The sequence below is a fragment of the Amia ocellicauda genome, chromosome 1, assembly GCF_036373705.1.
Source record: "Amia ocellicauda isolate fAmiCal2 chromosome 1, fAmiCal2.hap1, whole genome shotgun sequence".
NCBI lineage: Eukaryota > Metazoa > Chordata > Actinopteri > Amiiformes > Amiidae > Amia > Amia ocellicauda.
Genome location: NC_089850.1, coordinates 20,804,197 through 20,832,054, shown reverse-complemented (window position 1 = coordinate 20,832,054; position 27,858 = coordinate 20,804,197). Strand labels below are relative to the sequence as shown.

Sequence of the window (27,858 nt, the reverse complement as noted above, 5' to 3'; positions counted from 1 at the left end):
AAGGTGTGCTCCTTGTAAAGAACTTGAATTGCCATGTCTGTCAATGCAGAAAAATTCATGCTGTAAATGTATAGCAGTACACCCTTATTTAACAATCTTTACTTTATTACTGTGCATTCCAGTGTTTCTGGAAGTGTTTCTCTCACACCAAGTTTCAACAAGTTGTAAAAGGCACTGCACAACTCTCTTACACGAGCAGCTGAGTCTCATACAATTTCCATCACGTTTTGTCAGCTACAGTACTGTGCTGTAAGTCTGAGTTATCTAAAATCAATTAATTGAATCATTGGTGGCAACAGACACAATCTGGATACATCCTGACTTTTTCTTCTGCAGACAGAATCTGATAATTCCAGATGTTTTTTCCATTTTTGAGTTATTACGGGTCAGTGTCGAATGGATGGGTTTGTGTTGTGTGGACGGGTCGGTATCGGGTGGACGGGTCGGTGTCAGGTGGACTGTTCTTGAGAATTTACTGTTACATGTTCACAGCAGCTGTGTGTCTCACGGTCGATGGTGTGGGCTTGTGAGCGCTTGTCCTCTGTGACAAGGCAAGATCAACACTCAGTGCGTCTTTAGAGACCGAGAACATCAGGAGAGTGAAAAGTGCCTGCCCAGCCCAGTCCTCTGATAATCTGATTGTCAGCTGCTGGCCTGTACAGTCCCTCTGTGCCCTCAGTGTCCTGGAATGTTTGTCCTCCTCCGTGTCTCTTTAAATCTTCGCCAACGTGTCTAACAGTTGTAGGAAACAGCCATTCGTGGGCGAGGTGCTCAAGACACTGAGAGCTCAGAAATCATCATCCCAGCCGGATAGGTCCTCGTCCTCCAGCGTTGTGTCTGGAGGGAACCGGTCAAAGTTTATGTACGAGGGACCCTAGAAGACAGAACAGGACAGGACAGGAGAGTTCATCTTCAATCTTTCAGTTCTAGGAAGGAAGGAAGGACACAATGGTGACTTCCTGATTCCTGAGTAGCAGAACCCTAAGTCTGCTTAACTGGTCAAAACATTTCACATAAGCCACTTAAATGAATCCCTGCTGAAACTGAATCAATATAACCCTAGTTCACATTTCAGCCTCACCAAACCTTTACCCTGGAGCCCACAGACACATTAGGGCTTCTTAAAGCTCAGCTCATCCCGAGCCTCTCAGGAAGGCGTCTCGAGCCCTTTCTGCAGCTCTCACCTTGCGGATGAGACACATGGTGGGCGCTTCCAGCTGCCCGGCCCTCAGCTTCAGCCAGTTGATGCTGCCAAACCACCTGAACACAGAGGAGGGTGTCAATGCCCTGAACATGGGGACGGATGTTAATGCCAGCATGAGACAGTGGGCCCAATCCCCCAGAGCCAGAGCGATGCTGCCCTCTTATACGATACCACTGCCACACAGAATAATTGTCAATTAAAGTCACTTCCTAATGGATTATAAGAGTTAATTGATTCATTTTACGATTAATTAAATCAACAGTTATAGTTGACTTATTCCAACCATATTTGGTTATATTTACATATCAATTCTGGTGCCCATTGATATCATGTATTTTGTTTTTGTGTGTAATCTCTCCGGGGACGATGTTCCTTGCTGGGTGGCTCAGAAGCAGTGTCAGGGTCGAGCAGTTAGATTTGGAGCCCAGACCTCTCTCCACCACTCCACACTGCTGCTGGGTGGCACAGTGGCACAGGCGCACAATTTAATAGAGGTGTGGCACCAGAATAAAGCTCCTTGTGCATCCCTACAGAGATCAGACATATTGAATATCCACAGTAACCGTCACCTGTGGTTCCGCACATCCTTGATCCCGTTCTTGGTGTTTCCTAACCTTTGACCCGGGCGCTGCCTACAGGAGAAGACCAGAGTTACTCAGCTCGTGAAACATTCAAACTTCACACCACCCTGGAAACTCAATGTTGTGAAAGCGCTGTCGTTTGAAGTGGAAAAAGGCCTAATTCCTCTAGAGAAAAGTGCTTGAATTGAATTTGGATTTTCAAATTGATTAACAAGGCAATCTAGATCACAGCAGGTCTTGTTTCGTGTTTGTTTCTGAGGCCTAGTTTGTAGCCCTCAGTATGGAACTGTAATCCTTTATTTATTTAGTGCTGCTATTTCAGTGCTTCTCTTTCTGTTCAGTTTCACTTTCTCAGAAAGGCAGGAGGTCAGCTTCGTGCACACAAATTATATTCAAATTGTTTCTGTTTATCATCACTGTGATGTCCCTATCTTTGTATCCTCATTCATATTTGTTTCATGGAGGTTTCCCTGTGTAGCACAGTGAGGAGCAGAGAAGGGTACCTGCACAGCTTGCTGACCAGAGAGCGGGCGCCCTCACTCAGGAAGTGGGGGAATTTCAGGACCCCATCCAGAATCTTACTGTAGATCCTCTGGGGGTCTGAGCTGCTAAAGGGGGGACTGCAACACAGAGGAGCCACAGAGCACACAGAAAGGGAGACCAAACAACATAAATGACATTAAAATTAATTAGGAGGACTCTGTCAACATATTCCTATTCCTAATCCTATCCAGAGCAAACAGTGGGATGGAGGGAGTAGCCCCTCACTCACCTGCCCGTTAGCAGCTCATAGACCAGGATCCCCAGGGACCAGAAATCAGCTGCAAAGTCATGGCCCTCATTCTGAAGGATCTCAGGGGCCAGGTACTCAGGAGTGCCGCAGAAGGAGTACGTCTTCTGCCCTCGGGACAGCACCTTTGCAAACCCAAAGTCCACCTGCCGAGGGAGAGGGGCGAAGGAGGACGAAAGCTCAGAGAGGTAGGGTCATAGTCAACCGTGGTAGAAATTTATGGTAAAAGAGGGGGAAGCAAAGTGAGGACAGGGTGAAACTGAGGGAAGGCCGTGGGAGAGGGTTTTCAGATTTACAGGATGATTCTCTCACTTCCTTTGAGATACATGCATAAATTACAGTTACATAATATGCAGGAAGGAAGATGGGAGAGCTCACCAGCTTCACATAGCCGTGTTTGTCCAGCATCAGATTCTCCGGCTTCAGGTCCCGATACACAATCCCCTTCTTGTGGAGATAAGCGAAGGCCTCCACCACACAGGCTGCACAAAAAACCGCGATGGGCTCCTCGAAGCGCCCGCTGCCGACAGGAGCGCAGACACAAGCGTGAGTGGCCTCAGACAGGGTGATCAATACAATTAAATCACTGTGATTTTCCCTTACATTTCTCTGAGTTTGGTCCAGAGCTCCCCGCCACAGCAGAACTCCAGGAGCATGTAGATGTACCTGGTGTCCTTGAAGGCAGCATGGAGTCTGTCAGGAAAAAACAGCACTCAGTTGCAGGGGGAAATGATTCACTCGACAACAAAAACATGCAACGAGCCGACAGATTCCTTTGCATCACGAGGAGGGGGAGAACACGTGAACCTGCATGCCATTGCTTCCCTAATCCTTCTAACCTCATCTCTCTGCCTCTCCCCCCTCCTCCTCCTCCCTCCCCTCTACTCCACTCTCTGGAGGCCTGTGGAACTGCCACTCAGCTTCCAACAAGGCCGACTTCATCTCCGCCTTCGCCTCCCACCACTCCCTGGATTTCCTCGCACTCACCGAGACATAGATCTCCCCGGACACCTCTACCACCCCTGCTGCCTTATCCTCTCAGTTCGTCCTGTCCCACTCCCCTCGTCTTACCGGGTGGGGAGGAGGAACAGGGCTCCTGCTCTCCCATTCTCTCCTCTTCTGTCCCCCCTCTCTCTCCTCTATCATGACCCACAGCTTTGAATTCCATGCAGTGGAAATCACCTCTCCTTCTTCTCCTCCAAGATGCAGACATCTTCAAGCTCTTCAACAGTACCCCCTCCTCTCCAATCACACCCAAACCTCCCACCGACCAAGCTTCTTTTTCTTCATTCTCACCTGTCTTGGACTCTGACGTTTCCGCTCTCCTCCTACGTCACAAACCTACAACTTGTGCCCTGGACCCTCTCCTTTCTCGCCTCCTCCAAGCCACCGCTCCTGATTTGCTCCCCTTCATCTTCTCCCTCAACTCCTCACTCCTCTCTGGCTGTTTCCCCTCTGCATTTAAACAAGCTGCTGTCATCCCACTCCTCAAGAAACCTACCCTTGACCCCACCTCTCCTCAGAACTACCGCCCTGTCTCCCTACTCCCCTTCCTCTCAAAGACTCTCGGGGGGGGTCCACCATCAGCTCTCTGACTTTCTGTCCCAACACTAACTCCTTGATTCTCTGCAATCCGGCTTCCGCACAGCTCACTCCACTGAGACAGCTCTCCTGGCTGTCACTGACTCCCTCAGCTGTGCTCGGGCAGCCTCCCTCTCCTCCGTCCTCATCCTCCTTGACCTCTCCACAGCATTTGACACTGTCGATCACTCCATCCTCCTCTCCTGCCTCGCTGATCTTGGAATCTCTGGAACTGCTCTCACCTGGTTCTCCTCCTACCTCAGCGACCGGACCTACCAAGTGACATGGCGAGGTTCCTCATCCACCCCCCAGCCTCTCCCCAAGGCTCCGTCCTGGGCCCCCTCCTGTTCTCTCTCTACACTCGCTCCCTGGGCCCCCTCATCGCATCCCATGGTTTCTCCTACCACTTCTATGCTGATGATGCCCAGATCTTCCTGTCTTTTCCCTCTTCTGACCCTCTCATCCCCTCTCGCAGCTCTTCCTGTTTGTCTGCTATCTCCGCCTGGATGCACTCGCACCACCTCAAGCTCAACCTCTCCAAATCGGATCGCCTGTTTTTCCTCCACTCTTCCTCACCTTCTGCTGACCTCCCCATTTTAATCCCCGTTAGATAGCACTTCATAGCATTTTTCATGCTTCTTACATTATTGATTGATTTTCCTCCTTGCTCCCTTTCCTGTAACCCTTGACTGTGACCTTACATCTTAACGGCACTTAGCTTTACTTTCCAGGATGTATGTCCGCACTTACTGTACTTAACTGTATAAATTGGAAGTTGTAAAATGTATTATATTTTGAATTGCTTTGTTTAATGTAAATTTGAATTTGTAATGTTTGATGCCTTGTACTTAAACTGTATTCTTGCACTTTGTATTGGACTTGTGTTGTAAGTCGCCCTGGATAAGGGCGTCTGCCAAGAAATAAAAATAATAATAATAATAATAATAATAACACTGCAGATATGCCATTCTGACCTCACAATGAAGTTGCTCTGGATCTCCTGCAAGAGGCGCTTCTCCAGTTTGATGTGCTCCTCCTGTTTCTTGGCCACAATGTGTCTCTTGCTGACTCGCTTTAGGGCGAAATACTGGCCGTGCTCGAGATTTGTCACCTGAGCAAACAGACAGTGACATCAGAGACACGAGGAACACCACACACAGGACTCCACACCCAGCATGCCCATTACTTGGGATAAAGGCAACTGACAAAAAATAATAATAATATTCATGTGTTGCATCTTTAAACACTACAACACTACTCTCTCTTTGAATCAGAGCTAGGCTGAGGATGTTGTGAACCCACCAGCTCCACGCGTCCGAACCCCCCCAAGCCTAGAGTCACCGGGTCACCATGGAAGCGCCCTTCTTGGTACAGCACGGGTACAAGGTCCTGTAGTCGCAGTGTAGTGCTCAGCCTGCAGGGGGCGATGGAGAGAAGAACAGAATAGAGGTGGCTCCCTGCTTAACCAGCACAGGAGAGGGTTTGAGTACGAGGGTGTCCCCTGACACAGAGTGGGACTTTCTCTGCTCTTCTTGTTGGAGGTGAAGGTGTGTTTGGAAGGGAGGACACCCACCCACACAGAAAAACAGAGAACTATCCTGAGAGTGTGTCATAATTAATTACCATATGCCCCCGGAGTTTCACAAATGGATTGGAATATGTTTTGAAAATTGAATGGCAGATATAATGAATTCATATCCAGCACAGTGGACAATATTTTTTATATATATATATATATATATATATACATACAATATATATGAGTGTGATTGTTGAAATATACTTTCTCCTCAAGGTCTCAGCAAATGGCTCACCTCTTTCTCTCTGGCACCACTGGGATTTCAAAGACCTCCGAGCTGTCAGCATAAGAGACACACAAATGTAAGTCTTTGCAGGGGAAAGTTATATTATTTTTTCCTTCACACACTATTATATTGTATAACCCCTACTCACTCTATATTCACAGGATATCTCAAAATACCCAGACAATATAAACAAAAATGTGATTATGGAAATGCAGCATATGTGGGACAGAAAAGAAAAAAGAAAAGAGCAATAACAACAAGAGCAATAGCAATACTCACTCATCAGGCAGTTCCAGATTTTCAAATGGAATAGTTTCTTCAAAAACCCTGAGTGCAAAAGAAAATTGTCAAAACTTTATATATTAAAACACACACTCATCTCTCCCTCTCTGCCTTTACAATGATTTGTTATAGCTGGTAATCCACAAGCTTCAAAACCTAATAAAACAAAATAAAATCTCTCTGTCTCTCTCTCTCTCTCAATAAATATGAGCTCCTATAAGAGGGTGCTGGACTCACTCCTTGTCGATGGAGATGCAAGTGACCGGTCCCACTGCGGTGCACGTTGCCGTTCGCAGGATTTCACTGGAAACAGGAAAAAAAAACAGATTAAACACCTGTACAGAGAAAGTTAAAACCAATGGAATCCAGGAATGCAAGTTCATTTTGAAATTTTTAAAAACTTTGGAAGACATACATTAACTGCTGTTCTGTATAAAGTTTTCCATCCCCAAAGCAATGAGTCTCAATCAATTTTTCTAGTACATTTTCTACTGGACATTTTCTAGTCTAGTTGCTTCCAAATCAGCTGTCCTCATTTCTCATTGAAATGAAGGAAACCCCACTGACAGACTTTTAGCAGAGGCACTATAGATCAGAGAGTTTGTGGCTATATACATTAACATGGAACAAAGAAAAAGAAAAGAAAAATCTTTTTCCAGTAACCAGCAGATAAAAGGATTAGGAACACAAGAGGATGTTTGTGTCAGAAAATGAAAAGATGTACTAAATCTTGGGGAAATTTTTTTTGTTTTCTCTTTTGTGTTGTGTTTTTGACAGCAAACAAGCTAAAGACAGTACAGCAGGAAGATTTGAGCAGACACTGAGAAACCTGATTGGAGAGACAGAATAAAAGACTATCCACAGGTGGGATGTGCGTGAACAGTGCAGGCCGCAGGTTACCGCATCAGGGCCAGCTCCCCAAAGTGCTCCCCCTTCCCCATGAGCCGCAGAGCCTTCTCCTGCCCGTTCACCTTCTTAGTCACCTGTACCTGAAACACACACACAGACAGGGAATCAGAGGGTCCTTACTCCACAGAAACATGGCAGGGATCACAGTGCGTATCCTCAGAGCCCTGGAACACTCCCTCACCTCTCCTTTCAGGATGATGTAGAACGTGTTGCCCTCTGCTCCCTCGCGCACAATTACCTCGTTATCCTGGAACTTACACTGGAAAACACAACACACGCGCGCGCACACACACACAAAACAACATTATTCATTAAAATTGAATACTTTTGATTATGGAGCCAGGGCTTGTGCAGTTCCTAGTCTGAACTACAGCCAGGGGATATAATGCATAACATATTGGCAAGGGCAGTGTCAAAGATTAATTGCACTGTTGTGGTGAATGTCAAATACTAATGCCAGGTGTCAGACATGCAGCTACAGAGCTACCCAGGTACGTAGGTCAGTGAATAGGATGTGGTTACCAACCTCCTCCATGGAGTCGATGATTTTTGAGAGCTGAGTGTCACTGAGGTCCTTCAGGGTCTTGGCGCTGTAGAGAGACATGGATACAGACGTCACCTCACCTGCACCTCACCTGAAACTACTGTTCATGGCTGCATTCCCCAATTCATTGACAGAGACTGTGAGACGATTTGCTGAATGCACGGGGGCCCATTGATACTGTTGCCTATATTGATACTGTTATTAGTGTTTCTTTTTCCTATAGATTTTCGGAGCAATACTGTGATGCTGCATCGGAGTACCAGACACAAAATACTGACCAGCCGTGCAGCACTCCATCACATTGATGAGCGACCTGCCCCAGTATCAACCCCTAGCGATATCCAGAGCACCCCACCCTCTCCCAGGCCCAGGCCATTTTTGCCCCGTTTCCACTGGCTAAGCATCCGGACGCGTCCGTGTTTTGTGGAGGTTAAATTTCACAGGACCGGTGCAGTGCCGTGACTAGTTAAAATAAACTGAAGGATAATAATCGGATCGGTAGCACCCGATTTTATTAATATTGTATGAGCAGCTGGCTGGTGTTCAGGCTGTGTTGTGTGAATGGTGTGCAGGACAATCCGCAGAGACAGTCAGTGTGAAGGCGAACACGATTCAATTAACGTGTCCATTTACAAGTTAAATTAATTAATAAATAAATACAACAGATCTGGGTTTCACTCTAAAACATTAAGGACTGGTTTAATAAATGCGTCCATAAACGCCATGACTGAAACGTGCACACTTTAGTTAAACTAGTATAACCTGCTATATTGTAGCTGGATGATTAATCGTGAAACATGTGTATTTTGTTCCAACTATAACTTGCCCTGGTTAAGGACGTCTGATAAGTAAATTACAAATAATACGGCAAAAAGTATTGTTTGCAGTTACAAATCTGTAGTAAGAGTAATAAGTTAAGGGAGTCAAGCTGTGCCGTTTAAAATTCATATATACTAGCACAAATGATGACGATAATAATAACAACACATATTTGCTATTTAGTATTATTGTTGCACATGGAAACGTATTCTTATGGGACGTGCTTGTCTGAATATAATGTTGTCTATACATGTTTAGCTCTTCCTAATATCTCTTAACAGAAACGTGTATTTATTACGCTGTCTCCAATCATGTAAAGCACACAGAATAAAACAGACACACAAGTCCTCTCCACGTCAGGCTGTATCGCTCGTAGTGTTGATCTCTGTCTCTGTTTTTAACACAAACACAAACCAAACCCACAGTCACAGTCACTGCTCCTCCCATCAGAGGGACGGACTTCACAACCACCTGGTTTAGCAATAAAAGCTCTGGGACGCGTCCGGCACGGCATGGCACGACACGGAAGCTTAAGCCAGTGGAACCAAGACATTTGAGCTGGCACTGGCACATGCCCAACACTCACGTCTTTAGGAAGCCCATGACCTGCTCCCGCTTGTGCTTGGACTTGTTGGTCATGATGGTGCGGTAGGTCTGCCGGTCGATGCTCCACAGCCGCACATTGGTGAGCGCTGCAGAGAGAGAGAGACAGACATAGACTCAGACACAAAACAGACATGTCTTCAAAGAGATAGAGAGAGAGAAAGAAAGAGAATGATTTTTTATTTTTATTATTGTATGTCATGTGTAATAGGCAATAAGCTGTAATTCAGAATGCGGTCAGAAATATGGTTCCGTTCCACCAACATGGGGACTACTTTCTCCCAATGGTTTCAGGATCTCAAATATATTTGCTTAAACTGGAAATAAAAGTTCTCCACGTGAAACTTGCCAGTAATACAACATCAAACTTTTGGTCACAAATTTATATTTTTTGGTGTTTCATGGGGTTTCATCGCTTTTCATGACCCCATCATTTTACTGTCTCTTCAGTTAACAAGCTGATTTTTGAAGTCCTATAGACCTTAGTACTTTCTATCAAAATACCTAAATGCCAGGGAGACTCATCTTTGACATACAATGTAAAGCAAAACGTAAAAGTACATGTTGTGCAATATCTCAAAGGCAACCACTGAAACTTCATCATACTTTACCATCTTCCATCTGTATTTATTTAACCCATTACACTCAGACCCATTGTTTCAACCTGCTGGTGGGATATATCTATTAATAAATCTGTCACTATTATAGCCAGATACATAATTTTTATATCCCTGGAAACTAGAGACTTGGTGCTTTCAAGATTGATGATACCAAGATTGTTAAGATCTGACATTGCTGTGTGGAGATATTGACTTGCAAAGTAGGGGGGGATATTGACTCGATTTCGAGAATTGCTATTTTTAATACATTACAAATAAATTATCATAACTCCTTCAATTTGTATCAAATTTTCACACAGTTTCTTAAAAGATGTATTCTGACTAGTACTTTAAGGAAAAATTGAAAGAAAATTTACATTTAACTTCATCATAATTATGATGTTATTTATCTTGGAAAAAATGTATTAGTTTTGCAATATAGAGTGTATAATCATTATCAAAAATTCAGAAACTGATTCTGTACTTTGTATGCTTTCATTTGAGTGGTCCCACATGATTGTGGCCCTTATAATGGAGAAATGGCCTGTTTGCACGTATTTTGTGGAACAAATTTTGCTAAACTTTCAGCATACGTTAGGTTCTTTCAAGTGCACATTATTCCTTAATTTCTTACGGTATTTTCACCAAACAACTTCTAGAAATTTCAATTTGAGTGGTATTTCAACATAACATTTTCATATAAAGATTTCCCATAGATTTCAATGCAGGAAAAGGTCAAAAAATCAAAATGTATAATGTAAGTCTTGTGAAAAAATAACATAGTTTGTCTAATCATGATTTATCAACTATGCAGAATATTATAGTACAGGTTGTCTAGTTTCATTTGATAGGTGTCAAATACTTGTACTCCTTATAATGTTCATAGTAAATACTTGTTCATATAAGAAGTTCCTGCCAGGCGAAAATGAGTGTGAAGTGTTAAAGCTTTAAATAAACTGCCTGCTAATCTATGACTCACTCTAACTATCTTTAGACATACAAACTATCAATTATCTTAATCATGAGTTCAATAAAATTTAGTTTTACACTTCAGTGATATAATGCACTATAGGTGCACAGCAGAACTTGCTGAAAACAAGTCCAACTTTGAACAAATAATACAAAGAGTTATCTTATCAATTGTATAATAAACAAATTTATAAATAATAATAAAAAATATGTTTTTAAAGTGTGTAGGTCGTAGGATTGAACAATTGTGCAGGGGGTAAGAGTCAGTGATCATTAGAATGAACACATAAGCATTAATCAGTATCCCTTTCATCTGTGTCAGACTGACAGTCATCAATTTAAACAATACTCCGGAGTATTTTCACAATTTTCAGAACCCACACATTGACAAAATGGAGAGCATGAAACCTCTGCCTTTAGGCATGAACACCTTCCCTCCTGGCATTTTCCAGTTTTACACCCGCAGTGGGATTACTTCAGAATCGAATCTGCAGCAGGAGCTAAATTCATGGGCGCCACCATCTTTGCTCTGATCTCGATCAATACAGCCCTCTAGAGTACGGTGCAGTGAATCTACGCATATGTTTCAAGTGTGATCATTCAGTAAATAGAGTTCAACATTGTAGTCGGAATTTAACAAAAACTGGCAGAAATAATGCAAACTTTGAGATTCACCATTAAATAGTATGAATAGAATATTTTAAAAAGAGTTCATTTTTTAACCCCCGATAATGAGAATGAACCTAAATGATAAGGCATACAGCCTATGGACTATAAAAACTTATTTGGTAGCACAATACTACTTCTGTGTGTCATGCCTACAAAGCAAACTTAAATTGAATTGAATTGAGCGAGAAAGAGAGAGAGAGTATCTCCCAAGCCAGGGCTTCACACAGAGCAGGTGCAGAATGAGGAACAGTGAGTGGTGGTGGGGTGTGTGGAGCTGTTCCCCCACCCTGCACAGTGCCCCCTGCCCCACTCCTTATTTTAAAAAAGCTTGTGAGGATTCTAGGATAATTCAGCCATGGAGCAGACAACGTTGCAGGCCGCTGCTGCGCTCTGCCCAGGAGACTCAGGGGTTACCTGTCACAGTGGCGGTGCGTTTGCAGTTGTACAGGATGGCCAGCTCTCCGAAGACATCCCCGGGGGTCAGAGTTCGCAAGTAGCGCCCAGCCTGGGACACTTCCAACTCTCCATCTGGAAAACAAGTAGTGTCATAACTCTCGAAGTGAATTATCTGGGGTGAACTGGAAGTGAATTTTCTGGAGCCGATTTCTGATGACTGATCGCGGATTGTGAATAAGCTGAACGAAAAACCAAACTGACACACAACAGCACAACACCACGACCCAGGCGGGCAGTCGGACCTGCTACGATGTACATGGCGTTGCCCTCCTGCCCCTCCAGGATGACAGCCTCGCCCTGACTGCACTGCTCAGCACACAGACACTCCACCATCATGGACACCTGCTCCTCCTCCAGCCGGCTCAGGAAGTCATTCAAAGCAATCGCCTTCAGAATCTGCCTGCTCTCGCTGTGGGAGCCAATCAGCAGAGGAGCTAGCTCAGGGTTCACAGTTCACAACAGAATTCACAATGCAGAATTTAGGAGACAACTGTTTTCATATTTACGTACACACACACATATATATATATACACATTATGGATCATTGTAAAAGATTATTAAGTGAATAATGTCAAGTCTCCCAGGTGAGGGGGCTGGGTACCTGGTGGTCTTGTGGATTCCAGGCTCTGAGAGTAGGCAGTCCTCAGGCAGCGGCTCGGGGGCGATGGCTGCTGTCCGGCTCTTCCTGGCCTGTGGCTCGCTGTCCGTACTGGGGCGCTCCTGTTGACGCTCTGGGGGACAGACAGAGAGAGATGAAGGTGGGAATTGAGAAAGAGAGAGGAAAGGAGAGAGAGATGGCAGAGGGAGGGAATGATTGAGGTAGAAGGGCAAAGAGGAGAGTGGGATGAAGGGGGAGGGTGTTAAGGTAAGGAGGGGAGAAAGAGATAGGGGTGGAGCGGGGGAGGGAAGGCGCAAGACATGGATTGAGAGGAGAATGCTGAGGCCTGAATTTAGATTTAGAGGTGGGTGTGAGTTCGTGTGTGTCAGGGAGCTGCCTGTGTGAGAGTGTGATCAGTTGAGACTGCGCTGTGCGGCACCATACCCAGCTGCTCCACACGACTCTGCAGATCCTGCACCAGCTGCTCCCTCTCCTGCAGCCGCTTCTCTGAAGTTAAGAAGATGGGTGGTTGAGAAAAAAAAACGTTAAAAACATCTTAATAGGACACACAAGGAGTGGAGGGAGGGTACGCATATGACATTTGCCTGATGAAGAGTTCCTGTAGGGCAACATGGCAGATGCATAGTTTAAAGCCAGGAGGGAGAATAGTACTGTAAGCCATGATACAAACTGTGGCAAAGCAAAGTGTAGGATACTACGCATGTGTGGGTAAAACAATGGGGGAAAACTGCTGAAATATCAGACAAAGCTACTGTGGGTTACTCTCATAAGGGGCTAATGGGATACGCAGCTGTGATTGTGGCTCATGTAAGTTAAGGTGTGCAAACTCTGGAGAACCACTCCCTGGATCAGTATAAAGGGTGAGCACTACAGCACCACTACATCAGCAAGTCCCAGAGTGAGAGGAGTGCGGGGAGTGAGGCCGCTCTCACCCAGCTCCGCCTTCTGGATCTGTAGGTCCTTGTTCAGCAGACCCTGTCTCTCCAGCTGTAGCCTCAGGTCCCGCAGCTGCACCTCCATGCCTGGGATACAGACAACACCCAACGTTGTATTGATTCCTTAGGTATTCATTCATTGTTTCCCTGTTTTACAGAGAGCCACAGAGCACACAGGTGATCTCAGAGGGTGGGACAGCACCAGCCTCTATACATTCATTGATCATAAAATACATAAACCACAGTAACAATACATGTAGTAATAAACTCACACACAAAAGGAGTCAGGACTTGGTGACAGGACGTTCTCCAGACACATCAAGGAGCCCCAGGAGAGTGGAGAGGTGGACATGGCCTGAGCAGAAACACTGTGACACTCTAATCTGAGCTATAAACTTCACTGTTGTGCAACCCCAGCCTCAACTATAGCCTCAGCTTACTGGGCTCTCTAAACACAGACCACAATGTAACCTTAATTTGAACACAACTTCATTTAAATGCAAAATTGTGCTGAATTTCTGAAAGTAATATTCTCACAAAAACTGAAAACAAATCTTATAAGCATTCCTACACTTATTTGTATCTCTAATTAAAAAAATGATATATATTGGGAAAAAATGGCAAGCTGTTAAACTGCAATGGATTACCTGCTCATAATTTAAACTCTCCATTGTGAAATTTTCAGGAAAGGCAATGCAATGCGAGAATCAAACTTCTATTAAATAAATAAACAAGCAAGATCAGTTTTAATTCAGTTTAGTTTTGAAGTCTGTAATGAAGTGGGCAGGTGGGAGGGGCTGGCGTGTGATGCCAAGGGGATGGTTTTTGAGCTGTGACTTCAGCAGTGGATCCTGGGAAGCCTTATCTCCTGCCTGTCAACCTCTGACCCAATCTTTTTTTATATACGTGTCCTTGTATATTTACTTACAATTCACACACATACTATATATAAACGTATATTAACTCACTGTGCAACCAGATGCCCCCTGTTTAAATTTTTCCCATAATCCATAAATCCACACATTTTATGTGTCCTTCCTCGCCTTTACAGGGAATCTCAACTGCTGTCCTTTAAGCTATTTCAGTCTCTTTTATCATGTTTTATGACTTGAATTGCTCCATAGTACAGAACACAACAAATTGACTGGCAGGCGTCCTGAATCGCAGCTCAGCTGGCCTCGGTGGGGCTACGCGCTCACTATGAATATTAAATATGGACAGAACGCTGCAGGGATGGTTGTTATGAATATTGACAGGGTAAACAAATAAATGTCAAGACACTAGCACACACACACTTTGATAATAAAGTCAAACATTAATTAAAGGGTTGTGTTTTGTGATGATTGCCAAGTTATGTGCCCACACTTTGTAAAACCTTTTGGGTAAAATGTCCTTTACATTTACAAACACTGACCACAAAGCAAATGAGAATTATTGGTAATTCTTTGTAATTTAATCTCTAATCTCTAACATTTATCGTTCAGGACCCGCAGAGACACAGCGCACAGTGAGGAGCCCACAGCTATAAATACATTTAGATTAGACGCTTATAAGGAGTTTCAAGGGCTGAGGTTGCTATTAAAGTTACTGCTTACCTTGGATATGCGAAATCATTCCCATCCTCTATTAATTTGTTAGTAAATAAAAAAAAACAGTCAGGTCTTGACTTCTTCAATGTGAATGTGTTTGTTTATTCTGGGATAGCCCTGTTTTATTGCTGGTGAGATGCAGAACACTGTGAACATGTATCAATAACACCTTAACAGCAGACAACAAACAATCAAGCATTCAATAGCCTCATGAGCAAACTCTTTAGATAAAAATACAGCAAAGCTGAGAAAGTCATGTTCTCTCTATGCCCACTTGTTAATTCCTATAGCAAAACATTGCTCCACAATCGGTGTCAGACTCAGAATCTCACCCCGTCGGAGACACTACAGTTGTATTTGGGTGGGATGAAGGCAAACTGCTGCAAAAGTCTTAGAATACACAGAGCAGTTATTTGGCAGATTTCAGGGAGTCAGATTGTGTTATCCTGACTCACTGAGAGAGAGCAGATATAATATGCACCTTGATAAATAGTCAATGTCTCAGATTTTGCACTGCGGGCCATTTTATATCATCAAGAAATCTGGAGTAGATACCGAGATAAAAGGCCTTCTATAAATAACAAATATCTGGGGGACAGGGGACAAGAAGAAAGGGGGGAATACATAATTACAAATTTAATTCACATTTTCATAAGTTTACTGTAGGTGAGCAAACATATATATATATATATTTTTTTAATAACTAATTTGCACCAAAACATCACCTTTTTGACAAATTATTCAAACAGAAACATCAGCAGCGTCAGTTTCGAAAAATACCTACATAACACATACCTGATGGAAGTTAATTTATAACCTCAGCAAATACGATATATCCACAGAACTGCCCCCCAGGTGCCAGGTCTAATCAGCAAGCCAGACAACCTTCTTTCAGCCTGCTGTTTTGAAGGACACTCTCGTGTCCAGTTTGCCCAGATGCAATGCAGAGGTTGGGAAAGTACCCCCTAGAAAGACTCACTCACCTGGAGCAGCAGGAGGACTCGGAGCAGCAGGAAGGAGGGCAGTCCAGTACACTGCACACAGGTAAAAGTTCCCCTTTCAGTCGGTCTCAACTGCACAATGAAGGCAGATAATGCTCTTCCTCTCTTTCTCTCTCCCTCTTTATTACTGTCTTGGTCTCTCTGAATGCCTAGGTCTTCTCTGGGCTACCCTGCCTATCACAGCACGTACCTGAATAAAATGAAACATTAACCAGCTTGCCTCAAATTCCCTTGCTTCCATGCCAAGGGAGGGAGGGAGGGAGTGTGTGTGTGAGAGAGAGAGAGAGAGAGACCAAGTGAGTATGTCTGTGTGCGACAGTATCTGTTTAAGAAAGAAAATAAAGAAGCTCAAAACATATTCCTGTTTCCATAAAGCTGGAATTTCTGTTAACTTACTCAAGTCTTAAGGTCTGCCCAGCTGACCCCCTTACATAGTGTTTGGGAATTTTTAATATAGGATACATTAATTGAACCTTTGGAGATTAAGACATCTGAGCTCCTTGTGCTGTGGTTTCATTTCTCACAGCTTTTCAAATTAAAACATGGTTTCAAAATCCATCTAGAGAATACCGAAACACCCCCCCCTCAAAATAATGCTAACCAAGCAATGAATTTACAAGGAAGCTCTGAAATTCTCCGCTAATCTCGAAGGAGGACGCAATCCTTGACTTGGCATCATGTCTGCTGCGTTGTTATCGCAAGGAAAGTGAAAATACAAAAATATTTCTGACACACAAAGCTTTAGAGGGAACACAGGGGATTTTACATGTCATGAGTCCAGACACCAGTCATCAACAGCCTTCAGATCCAGCCTAAACGCATACTTTGGATCCTCTGTCCTTGGCCAGTGGAGGTGCTGGTTTGGGTGCTTATCAGGCCACAGGGAATAAAGACACTGATAACACATGACCTTCGCTCCTTCAAGCTGCTGCCCACCCCCTGCCATCCCTCCCAGCCTTTTTATTTCCTAAGCTCCTCATAAAACTTTAAGGGAAGATTTAATTAGCAGCTGACAGGAGCAGCTTCCTGGGGCGGCCGGCAGGAAGCAGGGAGGGGGCAGCGGTGGGGGACAGCAGAGCCACCGGGCTTTGAACAGGACTGACTGACAGGCTCTATAGTCACCAAAATATCAATCACTGGGCATTCAGTCGGGGAATTGCTTTCTCTATGGTGACTGAAAACTGTTGTGGCTCTGTTACAAAACCATATTTCTCCAGACAGGCTAATGGCAGATACAGAGACAGACAAAGTGAGAGAGAGGCAATTGTGAGTTGTGAGGTGAGGGTATAATTTAACTGAAACATTGAATATTTAAATACACCAACTGATCATTCGGTTCAGCTTGTAAACAGACATAAATGGGTAATCAACAGTCTTCAATAAACACAATCTCTTGCTAGAGTGAAATTACAGCAATACAACAGCTGGACAACCTTCGTGATCTGGAGGATTTACTCCTAATGACAACTCTGTCAGAGAGGAGAGGATGTGGTGTTGCTGGGAAGCCAATAAGCAATAACACAGACTGATCGTGCTTGTTGTTTTGTTTATTTTACATTCTGCAAGAGTAGTTGAATACTTTCCCAAGATCCTTTGAAGAGCCGAACCAAAAAATAAATCTAATTAATTCAGTTTCCAGTGAAAGAAGACACGTCTGGTGAATTAAAACTACAAACACAAACAAAAACCACACAAAGATAAAACTTCATCAGTGCTTTCTTGAATTTGCTACTTTTCATCAATCACTGTAAACAGTGCATTCAACATTCAAATTTTAAATAAATTAAAATTATTTAAAAACAATAAGAGCTTGGTTAAAAAAAGGAATATCACCTAAAACAGAAATCAGACTGGCAAACTCACATCTCAATGAAATGAACAGCTGTGTGGTAAATTCCAACATCTTACTGGAGATCATATCCACACACATTCACCAGGGGGCAGTCGATCTACCCTCCTGCGGCCCAATTCCAACTTACCCAACAACTGTTCAGTGAGATCTCTACAGCTCCAAGGATCCTCAACCATCTTAACTTTTTGCTTTTTTGTATATTTTCTAAAAGTATATAATTAAAAACAATCAATGATTATTCTAGTACACTAGTGGTGTAAAAATAATGCCCACAGTCAAGTGCAAGACCACAATAGTTTTATAGTCCATATAAAGCAAAGACAAATTTTAAATAAACACTCAACTAAACCTCTGTTACTGATTTAAGTGCAGTTCCTTCTACTTTGCATTTTACGCCAGTGGCATTAAACTACTTCGTTCTGCATTGCAGAGTTCCTGGACTTCAGTTGCACAGATTTCCACAGAAGGACACACTGGGAGAGGGGAAAACCTTCTAACACTCAAGCTAGTCAATACCGGTTTAACACAACTGGCCCTGACTGGTTACGGGCGGTTTGGTATGCGGATCATTTCAATTCCAAACCCCCCGGTGCATGGTGTTGACGATGGTCTTGCAGAGAAGTTGTGCGTGTGAAGAGACTCTCCTCTGATTTTGTGCATTTCTTCAGGCTTGCAGACAGCAAGGGTTATAAAAACGAAGGCCTGAGCACGGTGGTCATGAGGCTATGGACACATCTCCACAGCAGCACAGCACCATTCGGTCGGACGAGCCAACGAGAAGAACAGCCATGCGTCCCACAGCCTGACAACACGGCGCTGCACATCAGCCCACAGCTGGTTCTGTTTTTTTTTTTTCTTATAGCAGCACCATTATCAATCAGTCAAGTTAAAAAAATGGTTGTTCTTATTGCAGGTATCTGTGTTCCAGATCATTGAAAATGATAATAAATAATCAAGTTTCATAAGACCTAATATGAGATTGTTTGAAGGCAGTTTGTTTTTACTTTACTAATACAAACAGATGACAAAACCAACATAAAAAATACATGACTAAAGAAATTAGTTTCCCCTGTTTTTATCCTCCCAGGACCCTGCCCTGAAAGGCCCTGGGCTGCTCATGCAGGCTGGTGTTAAAGGCACAGTCCAGCTGCAGCACACAGACACAATTACACACACACACCTGTCCCCCCAGATCAGAGGGATGGGCATGGCGGAAGAGCATTGTGCACCTGCAGTGAAAGTACGACACTGAGCCAATCAGATCGGCTCAGCCAGAGGCAGCGCTGCGTCCCACGGTTCTACACGTGGGCCAAACATCCTCAAACCACCCTGCCCTATAACTAGCTGTTGAGATGCAGCTACAAAGACTGCTTGAGGTCACTAGGGTTATTTGTCATTAACAAAGAAACAACTATCTAGTCTACCTTATCCACATTCACAGCTGGGGCCGATTCCCAATCCTGGAATCGGAACTGCAGAACATGAGATGTTACAGAACTGGCATCACAATCGGACTAGACCAGGCAGAATTCAGGCCGGACTTGAGCTGAACATAAGGAACTGGTCCCTAGCTCTGTCTACATTGAATCTCAAAAAGGCTGTGAATCACATATTATTATTAAGTACAAATAATACAAAACAATATTGGTCTCTGAAGGCCATTAAATGTCTGCCTGCTGAGGGCACTGAAATGCACTGGCATTACTCCAGTGTAGCGTCTGCTTGGCACAGAGCTCTGATATAGTGAACACCCAAACACTGTGCGCTACTCAGGAAAATGCATTTACAATCCGTGGTAAATGCAGAGATATTCCGGTGACTTTTGCTTACAACAGCCAGGCGTACTTAATCATGTCTAACTCACAAGGCTTTTTTTGTATAACATGAGGTACTAAAAATGTCTTAATACAAATATTTCATTGTTCCTGCTCTATTCAGTCATGGTATAAATATTAGATCATAGGTGCCATAGCTTAAATCTTAACATACATACAAGTAGTCTTTGACATTACACTTTCTATCGACTGGGATCAATAGCCCTGTGCCACTGGAATCCATAACATTCAGTCAGTCAGTGTGCCAGTCAATCAGTCAGTGTATCAGTGTGTCAGTCAGTCAGTCAGTCAGTCAGTATGTCAGTCAGTCAGTCAGTGTGTCAGTCAGTCAGTCAGTGTATCAGTCAGTCAGTCAGTGTGTCAGTGCATCAGTCAGTCAGTCAGTGTGTCAGTGCGTCAGTCAGTCTGTGTATCAGTGGGGTCATCAGTGATCCCACAGGCGCCCCTGAGATCCTGGGGGTGTTCGAACACTGCCTGAACAAATTGCCCAAAGAGCCGGTCCATGTACCCCTCTCCGCGTGGGAAAAGGCCCTCCAGAAAACCGATGTGTCCACCACGTGCTGTCACCAGCAGGGCCACGTTGGGCAGGCGTTGGGCCTCTGCCATTGGGATAGCTGGAGACAAAGGAGGGGAGCGGGGTTAGAGCCAGGCAGTGGTCAGCACCCTGGCCTAGTACAGGACAGTCTGGGCCGCTCTGGACCGGTCTGGACAGCATTCAGCAGCCCAGCACTTCCAAACTCTAAGAATCTTGTGACTCTGTTACACTGCAGAGCGCAGATCCACAGTAATGTACGGAGAATATAGGCCAGAGCCAAAATCTGTGGCTAGCTGTGAGTTAATGTTGTGCTGGGAGTAAAGGTGGGGTAAAGAGCCCATACCTACGGTGACAAACTATCTTGTGGTGGTTCTGATGTAGGGGCAAGGATGTGAACACAAGCTATTAGAAATGTATCCATTACCTTTATTCACAAACAGCTCAAAGGCACTGGCCTCTAAATTGAAAGAAAAAACAACAACCTATATCATAGCATTTTAGCCTACAATTAAACATTTATTTAACTACTAAACTTGGCACTTTCACACCATACTACAAAACATTTTAAACTTTTTTTTTTCCCCTTGCCCAGGTGCATAAATATTTTGAGTTAGAATCAGCCCATGGGGTGCAGCCCGGATGGTGGGCCTTACTGTGCTCTGGAGAGAAGGGATCGTCCGCTGCATTCAGGCACAGCACAGGGATGGTGGTGCGAGGTAGTTTGTAGCAGGGGCTGGCGTCCCGGTAGTAGTCCTGGCAGGTCTTGTAGCCGAACATCACAGAGGTGTAGCGCTCATCGAACTCGCGGAGCGTACGGGACTGAAAGACAAGCAGGGGGACACCGTGGGTACAGGGCTGCGCAGTTGTGTGTAAACCCTGTCACCATATCAGCTTAGGTTTTCAGATTAATACATAATCAGATGCGTATAAAATTAATAATAAAGCCCTCCTCGATACAGCAATTATTTTTGGCCAGGTGCCAAACCTGTCAGTAAGTGGGGTTGTCATTGTAAAGGGTAAAGAGAAAGAGAAAAATAGACTAAGAGCAATAATAACAGGCAATAGCAGTGGGTGCCTGACCGAGTGGGTGCCTCTCTGGGGAAGTGAGTGAGGAGGATCCAGAACTCTACCTGCAGGACGTGGTCCACATCTACCACCGACTCCAGCATCTTCCTGTGCCTGTAAAGCAGACACACAGCACAGTCACACTGAGCAACAAGAGCTGCAAATCAGCGCTAATAAATATATACCGGTTAAATATACACAACCGCAAAAACCACAACCATCAAAACTTTCTGCGCAAGTCCAAAATATTTTACTTGATGGCACCACAAGACTTTCTCAGCTGGGTCTCACAAGTTCCTCAAGTCTCGTGCAAAGGTACTGTAGTATATTAAACCCACACAATTTGAAAGCATTAAAGTCTTGAATTTAAACCACATTTTTAAGCTATAACAAAGCTCTCAGACATACTCCAGTCTTTACAAATACATCAATAAAAGCCTGTGAAACCATTACATTGTATATTAATATTGCATTGTTGTCACCTCTGCAAGCTGATTGGGATCACGCTGACAGAAAACTTAGGAAAAATAAGAAAAACTGTAAAAGTAAAAGCAGCAAGCCTGGCTTCCATGTGACCCTGGAAGACCCCACCCACCTGGTGATCGTCCTGCGCAGGTTTCCGGTGAGGTGGCGGTTGAAGAGCAGTCTGTTGATTGGTTGCTCCAGCGAGGCACAGGACTCCAGCGTGTCCCAGCTCACAGACATGGTGAGCCCTGCCAGCAACCCTGCCTCACTACCCTTTCGGGCAAGATAGTTCAGCAGCAGCATGCTGAGAGAGAGAGACACACTTTACTCCACTGGGAATCGGTACCATTATCCATCTCAGGCTCTGGCTTCTAAGAGGAATCACCACACAAAGTACCTGTAACATGCTTCTAGCTGCAGTCATCGGGTTTCCAGGGCGCACTGAACTTAAACATGTATACAAGGGTGACTCCCAGTCGCTCAGATCCTCTGCAGGATTGAGTCCTGTCAAGCTAGACCAGGGGCATCAAATACACTTCGTGGAGTGTCCTCTGGCTTTTATTCCAACCCAACCAACCAGTTCCCATTTCCTTGGTTGGTCTGATTAGCTGACTGTCTGGATGAATCCACTCACCCTCCCAGAGAGACGCCGGCCCCCAGCAGCGGCGCTTGTGGGAACTTCTCTCGGACGTGGAGAACCACGTGCTCCAGGTCCGAGGTGTCTGCCGCAGAGAATGTGAGGGGAGTCTGGAGGGGGACACAGAGGGGGACAGTTACCTTCAGCCAGTGGATCCAACGCTGGTGCTGGAGGAGTCTGGTGTCTGCTGGTGTTTGCTCCAACCGAGATCTTAACCAAACTTACACCAACTGTCTAATGTCAGCCTTGTCACATCAGACCGGTATGCAGATGGCAACAACCAGTGCTGGAACAAAAACCAGCCGACAGACACGGGGAGTCCTCCAGGACCAGGCCTAGTCTCATGGTTTACTGAAAGCCAGGCGTTGCATTAATCTTATGCATTAATCTTACTCACCAGTAAGTCTTCACCCCCAAAGCCTCTGTTATTAAACACCACAGCTCTACACAGAGAGAGAGACATTGAGACAGAGTAAGAACCCAGAGTGAGAAAAGAAATCTGAGAAGCAGGAGAAATGAGGTTACAGCAATAGCACTGCCCTGCTGGCATCGCTGGGGCAACACGAGAACTGGACACCAATCCAGGAAAAACACGGACCGACTTGAGGCAGGGGAGGTCAGGTCAAGAGCATGAATTGCACAATGAAAGTCTCTTTCCCTGGACTGCACCATGCCGTGTGGAAAATAAAAAAAGAAGCAGTTTTCATGCATTTCAAATTGCTTGTTTCCTTTAGATGCTGTGCAGCACTTTCTTCTTCAGACAGGAGAGCCGTTTAACACCCCCTCCGCAATGCTACTACCCACTTTACACACACTTGACTGTCCCTCAGGGAATGAGAATATGGCTGCAAATATACTTAAAGAATTCTGAAGTCCTGGAAATAATATTAAGTGGTTCCCTTTAGCAAATACTAAATTACTGTAGATCAGTGGTGGGAAGCAATGTTTTTTTGGTTTTCGTTTCATCAGAGTTCTGAAATGGTCAAATATCAGGGGTGGACAGAATCAATTATGTAGATGGAACTGTCTTTCTCGATGTCTATAGCTGCTGTGCCTGTGTGAATGCATGTGTCTGTAGCTGCCATGTTCATCTGTCAGTGTGTGTTGGTGTCTCTCTCTCTTTCTGCGTGTTAGTCTATCTGTACTTCTCTACGTTTGTCTCTTTGTGTGTATCTGCCCTGTGTGTCTCACCTGTACCCTCTGCGCGTGGCCTGTCTGACTGCATGCAGGACATAGGTCTGCCGGCTGTTCCCTGTCAGTCCGGGGAGCAGCAGCACTGTGGGCCGCGATATGCTGTCTGGGTACGAAACACTGTCCACATTATCCACCCAGTCCAGGGAGATCTGACCCCCATCCACTGTCCTGATCAGCTCACTATGAGACGGGGCAGGAGAGAAAGAGCAAAGAAGAAAAAGGCAGATCACTCACTACATTCCATGTGATAAATGGACACTGATATTTGTATGCCAACAACTGTTCTTCTGTTGGGGAAACTTCCTCATGTGCTTTATAAATAAATAAATAAATAAATAAATACAAATCTTACTCTCGCCATTGTTTAATTTGTGCCCGTGCTTTACTAAACTGTGTGCACAAATTATTCACTATGGTTTCCAATACATGGGCAAAGTATACAAAACCCCTAATTCACCTCAAGTTTTATTTGATCTATGCTAATCTCTTATTCTATTTCATGTGCTGTCAAAACAACAAAATTAAAATTAAATTAAAAAAATAGGGACAGGGAAGGCATTACTTACTTCCTGTAGGAGACGGAAGGGCTGGATTTGATGAGGACGCGAGCCAGCGTCTGCACACGGCCACCCCAGCACCAGGGTGTGGGAATGAAGCGCTCAGCCACCACAGGGCAGTGCTGCTCCAGGAACACCCGGAAGCCATCGCTGCACACCAACACAGGCATCTGGAGCACAGGTTAGAGAGAGTGAGTCTCAGGTGTACCTGTAACCTGCGTTTCTCTAAAAGACACAGAACTGGAAGACACAACAGGCAAGACTGAGCAGATGGCACTGTGCATTTACTGCAGTGCTGGGCAGGAACTTGATCCTGGGTGCAGAGGTGCAAACCTATGGGTTTTCTAGGTCTGTTTAAAACACCTGGCACACTGTTTATGACCTTGGTGCAATGCTGAATTGCTTCAAATTTATAATAATATATTGCATTGATGTAGCACCTTTCGTGAAAGATGATCCCACAGCACTTTACAATTAAGAGGTATCTGACACCAGACACAGCCAGGCTTGCAGAAACAGGGCTGCCCAGGGCTGTTTTATTGCACAAGTATTCCAACCATAGAGAGGAGGGGTCAGCAAGTGTGGTCAATTGGGGTGTGGGGGGGTGTCAATCTACAAACACAGACTTCTCACTGTGGTCCCTATGTGAGTACAGCTGGGGCCACAGTAAGAGAGAGAATTTGGGGAAACATTGCATTTGTGAACGAGGACAGGCTGGGTCCTCTGCTCCTCCGCACATGACAAACACAACAAAGTAACTCCCGCCCTGCTTCCATTCAAAATGTAACTTTCATAGACGGTGAGCAGATTCCATGCAATCAATCATAAGTGACACACTATCACATTACTTACATTCTTTCCATAAACTTTAGTTTTAAAGATATGTATTTATTATGTTCAGCATGCTACAATGCAGAACAATACAAAACATATTTTTTTGGTAGCTTTAAAAAGAAGGAAACAGGGGGGAGTTATGGGAATGAGACTTGCTAAACGGTTAAGGCCCTCTGAAAACCTAGAAAGCAGCAGCAATCTCCTAAGTAAACCTGTGATCAGTTACAGTTACAATTCTCATATTACATCTGTGTCATGCAGATCAATTACACCTTCAGGATCGGACGTGTTATTTTCTGTCGTGGGTTAAGTGCAAGTGAACGAGATACAGAACCACTAATGTGAGGAAAGCAGTGATTGTACGTGCACTGTAACTGGTCACAGGTGGAGTACTGCCCTCCACACCGACACTGACCTGCCCCTGAGAGCCCCACAGGTAGTACACGAAGGCCGAGACAGCGGCCAGGCCCAGCGCATAGGGCCTGCTCAGGTAGTCCGTACACAGTTCAAACACTTCATCGTGGATAACTTGCATGACCGACATGGCCCACATAATCACCAACAGGAAATTATAAAATAGCTGAAAGTGACAACAGGTTGGTTTTCTGAGATGGAACTTTTGGGATACACGGCTGGTTTACGCGTAAAACGACCGAGTTGTTACTTTTTCACTCCGACAGCCAACTGACTGAAATGTGCTTTTTCTACAACAGGCGGTCCAGAAAAGGTTCACTAATGCAGATAGACGGGATAGTATAAATGCAATATAACGAAACAGAAGGGCGCTTAAGTCGAGGTAGGGTGACTAAAACGTGTATATTATTATAATGTTCAAATAAAACAGGGTTCCCATTATCCGGTCAACAGTGCTGTATGTTATCAAAAGCTACCGCCGGTCTGCCGTTTCCTATGTCACAGTACAACCAGTCTTGTAAACATTTGAATGGATACATTTAAATGAATAGTTGCATCACATTCGACATTAAGCAAAATGATCCCTTATCAATTAAAGTTAATATAGTAGTAGTAGTAGTAGTACTGTAAGTGTAGCAAAGCGGAAGTAGCGGTCCCGTCATACAGAAAACGGAGGACTAGGATCTTAACGCCCGTGTATTCAAATAAATCCGACCTTCGCTATGTACTTGACCACTTGTACCAGTTGCAGACGAAATTAAACGTCTTTTTATTGCTCGCGAAATAGACACGAATACCACACGCAAACAATCGTTTATACATGTATTTGTAAGGACAACACGAATGTAAACCGGCGATGTCAAACCAATACAGAATGACTATTCCGACCACTGCTCGCTAGGACCCACACATAGCTGCCCCCAAACCTGCCTTTACAAGAAACATCAACGGACTCGGATTGATTAATTGTTGTCCTTCTCCCAGCAACCTGGACGCTTCTATTATCTAACTTGTTTTCTCCGGCGAACTTGAAAATGTCACATAAAGATGTTCTTTGCGAATGGCGAAAAAACAAGGTTATTTTGTGAACTCGTCAATTGATACATCCAGGGATAAAAACGGAGAAAAAAGAGGCGGTGGTAGGAGGCATTCGTTTCCGCCTATGGTAGCGAACACATACAGATAAATAGATGACTTGCATATACAACACGTCATTTCGGTGTTACGACGCCATGTTGGGAGAGGCGAAATTAAGGACTTGTGTTTTCCACTGTGTTTAACTGTACTTTATACTGCGCTGGGTGGTCCCATCACATTAGAGGCGTTTGCTTAAATTAAAATGTTGTGAGAGGTGGACTGGTCAGTTATTGCTCCGTTGCAGACCAAGTGTGACAGGGCTGTGCTGCCGGTCTTCACCAGTGTCAAGTGCACTGCGGCTTCAAGAAGACAGGGGGCAGCACCGCCACACAACAGCACTCGACTCCCGACTTCTTAACCAAGACTGTGTGCTGCTAGAATACCGGAGGGTGGGATTTGTTATTACTTGTCTCTGATTGGCTGACAATGACAGATCTGCGCAACTCTATATCTGCATCACTTGGATCATTACACAACCACATCCCTGTATATATAAATATGTAAATCCATATAAATGTTGATTATACACCGATCAGCCATAACATTATGACCACCTGCCTAATATCGTGTAGGTTCCCCTTTTGCCGAGAAAACAGCCCTGACCCGTCGAGGCATGGACTCCACTAGACCTCTGAAGGTGTGCTGTGGTATCTGGCACCAAGACGTCAGCAGCAGATCCTTTAAGTCCTGTAAGTTGCGAGGTGGGGCCTCCATGGATCGGACTTGTTTGTCCAGCACATCCCACAGATGCTCGATTGGATTGAGATCTGGGGAATTTGGAGGCCAAGTCAACACCTTGAACTCGTGATTCATCAGACCAGGCCACCTTCTTCCATTGCTCCGTGGTCCAGTTCTGATGCCCACGTGCCCATTGTAGGCGCTTTCGGCAGTGGACAGGGGTCAGCATGGGCACCCTGACTGGTCTGCGGCTACGCAGCCCCATACGCAACAAACTGCGATGCACTGTGTGTTCTGACACCTTTCTATCAGAACCAGCATGAACTTCTTCAGCAATTTGAGCTACAGTAGCTCGTCTGTTGGATCGGACCACACGGGCCAGCCTTCGCTCCCCACGTGCATCAATGAGTCTTGGCCGCCCATGACCCTGTCGCCGGTTCACCGCTTTTCCTTCCTTGGACCACTTTTGATAGGTACTGACCACTGCAGACCGGGAACACCTCACAAGAGCTGCAGTTTTGGAGATGCTCTGACCCAGTCGTCTAGCCATCACAATTTGGCCCTTGTCAGAGTCGCTCAGATCCTTACGCTGCCCATTTTTCCTGCTTCTAACACATCAACTTTGAGGACAGAATGTTCACTTGCTGCCTAATATATCCCACCCACTGACAGGAGCCATGATAACGAGATTATCAGTGT

The 27,858-nt window shown here is 44.7% G+C and overlaps 2 protein-coding genes and 1 long non-coding RNA gene across 5 annotated transcripts; 1 reads left to right on the top strand and 2 right to left on the bottom strand.

Annotated features, from left to right (window-relative positions):
• Nucleotides 1-16,003, bottom strand: prkg3 (protein kinase cGMP-dependent 3). Of its 2 annotated transcripts, none has more exons than XM_066698466.1 (22): nucleotides 15,939-16,003; nucleotides 13,364-13,453; nucleotides 12,855-12,917; nucleotides 12,414-12,543; nucleotides 12,054-12,220; nucleotides 11,770-11,883; nucleotides 9,102-9,207; nucleotides 7,679-7,742; nucleotides 7,334-7,411; nucleotides 7,144-7,232; nucleotides 6,481-6,546; nucleotides 6,241-6,288; nucleotides 5,971-6,012; nucleotides 5,459-5,570; nucleotides 5,131-5,267; nucleotides 3,179-3,268; nucleotides 2,954-3,095; nucleotides 2,558-2,721; nucleotides 2,289-2,405; nucleotides 1,774-1,836; nucleotides 1,185-1,260; nucleotides 1-874 (listed from the first exon to the last, which is right to left on the bottom strand). In XM_066698466.1, the coding sequence occupies exons 2-22, from the start codon at nucleotides 13,449-13,451 to the stop codon at nucleotides 788-790; spliced, it is 2,043 nt and encodes a 680-aa protein (XP_066554563.1). In that variant the 5' UTR covers nucleotides 13,452-13,453; nucleotides 15,939-16,003; the 3' UTR covers nucleotides 1-787. The 2 variants fall into 2 exon arrangements, with proteins under 2 accessions (XP_066554563.1, XP_066554554.1); XM_066698457.1 differs by lacking the exon at nucleotides 15,939-16,003 and adding an exon at nucleotides 13,639-13,919.
• LOC136741158 (uncharacterized) lies at nucleotides 15,819-18,662 on the top strand. The gene is made up of 2 exons (XR_010813956.1): nucleotides 15,819-15,999; nucleotides 18,477-18,662. It is a non-coding gene; the product is annotated as an uncharacterized LOC136741158 (long non-coding RNA).
• LOC136740894 (phospholipase ABHD3) lies at nucleotides 17,486-26,496 on the bottom strand. 2 transcript variants are annotated; one of them, XM_066698486.1, is made up of 9 exons: nucleotides 26,275-26,496; nucleotides 24,106-24,266; nucleotides 23,537-23,719; nucleotides 22,743-22,788; nucleotides 22,343-22,455; nucleotides 21,839-22,012; nucleotides 21,309-21,357; nucleotides 20,832-20,997; nucleotides 17,486-20,257 (listed from the first exon to the last, which is right to left on the bottom strand). In XM_066698486.1, exons 1-9 carry the CDS (start codon nucleotides 26,287-26,289, stop codon nucleotides 20,040-20,042), a joined length of 1,125 nt encoding a protein of 374 aa, XP_066554583.1. In that variant the 5' UTR covers nucleotides 26,290-26,496; the 3' UTR covers nucleotides 17,486-20,039. The 2 variants fall into 2 exon arrangements, with proteins under 2 accessions (XP_066554583.1, XP_066554575.1); XM_066698478.1 differs by lacking the exon at nucleotides 26,275-26,496 and adding an exon at nucleotides 25,346-26,268.
• Between the last annotated feature and the right edge of the window lie 1,362 nt (nucleotides 26,497-27,858).

Excerpts from the sequence above, each read along its gene's own strand:
- prkg3 (XM_066698466.1), bottom strand. The coding sequence starts at position 13,451 with ATGGAGGTGCAGCTGCGGGACCTGAGGCTACAGCTGGAGAGACAGGGT. Across the intron at positions 11,884-12,053 it reads CGCCATGTACATCGTAGCAG|ATGGAGAGTTGGAAGTGTCC; the intron begins GTCCGACTGCCC and ends CTTGTTTTCCAG. Across the intron at positions 3,096-3,178 it reads TGGACCAAACTCAGAGAAAT|CGGGCGCTTCGAGGAGCCCA; the intron begins GTAAGGGAAAAT and ends TCCTGTCGGCAG.
- LOC136740894 (XM_066698478.1), bottom strand. The coding sequence starts at position 25,483 with ATGTGGGCCATGTCGGTCATGCAAGTTATCCACGATGAAGTGTTTGAA. Across the intron at positions 22,456-22,742 it reads TTGGGGGTGAAGACTTACTG|ACTCCCCTCACATTCTCTGC; the intron begins GTGAGTAAGATT and ends GTCCCCCTCCAG. Across the intron at positions 21,358-21,838 it reads CTGCGCAGGACGATCACCAG|GCACAGGAAGATGCTGGAGT; the intron begins GTGGGTGGGGTC and ends TCTGCTTTACAG.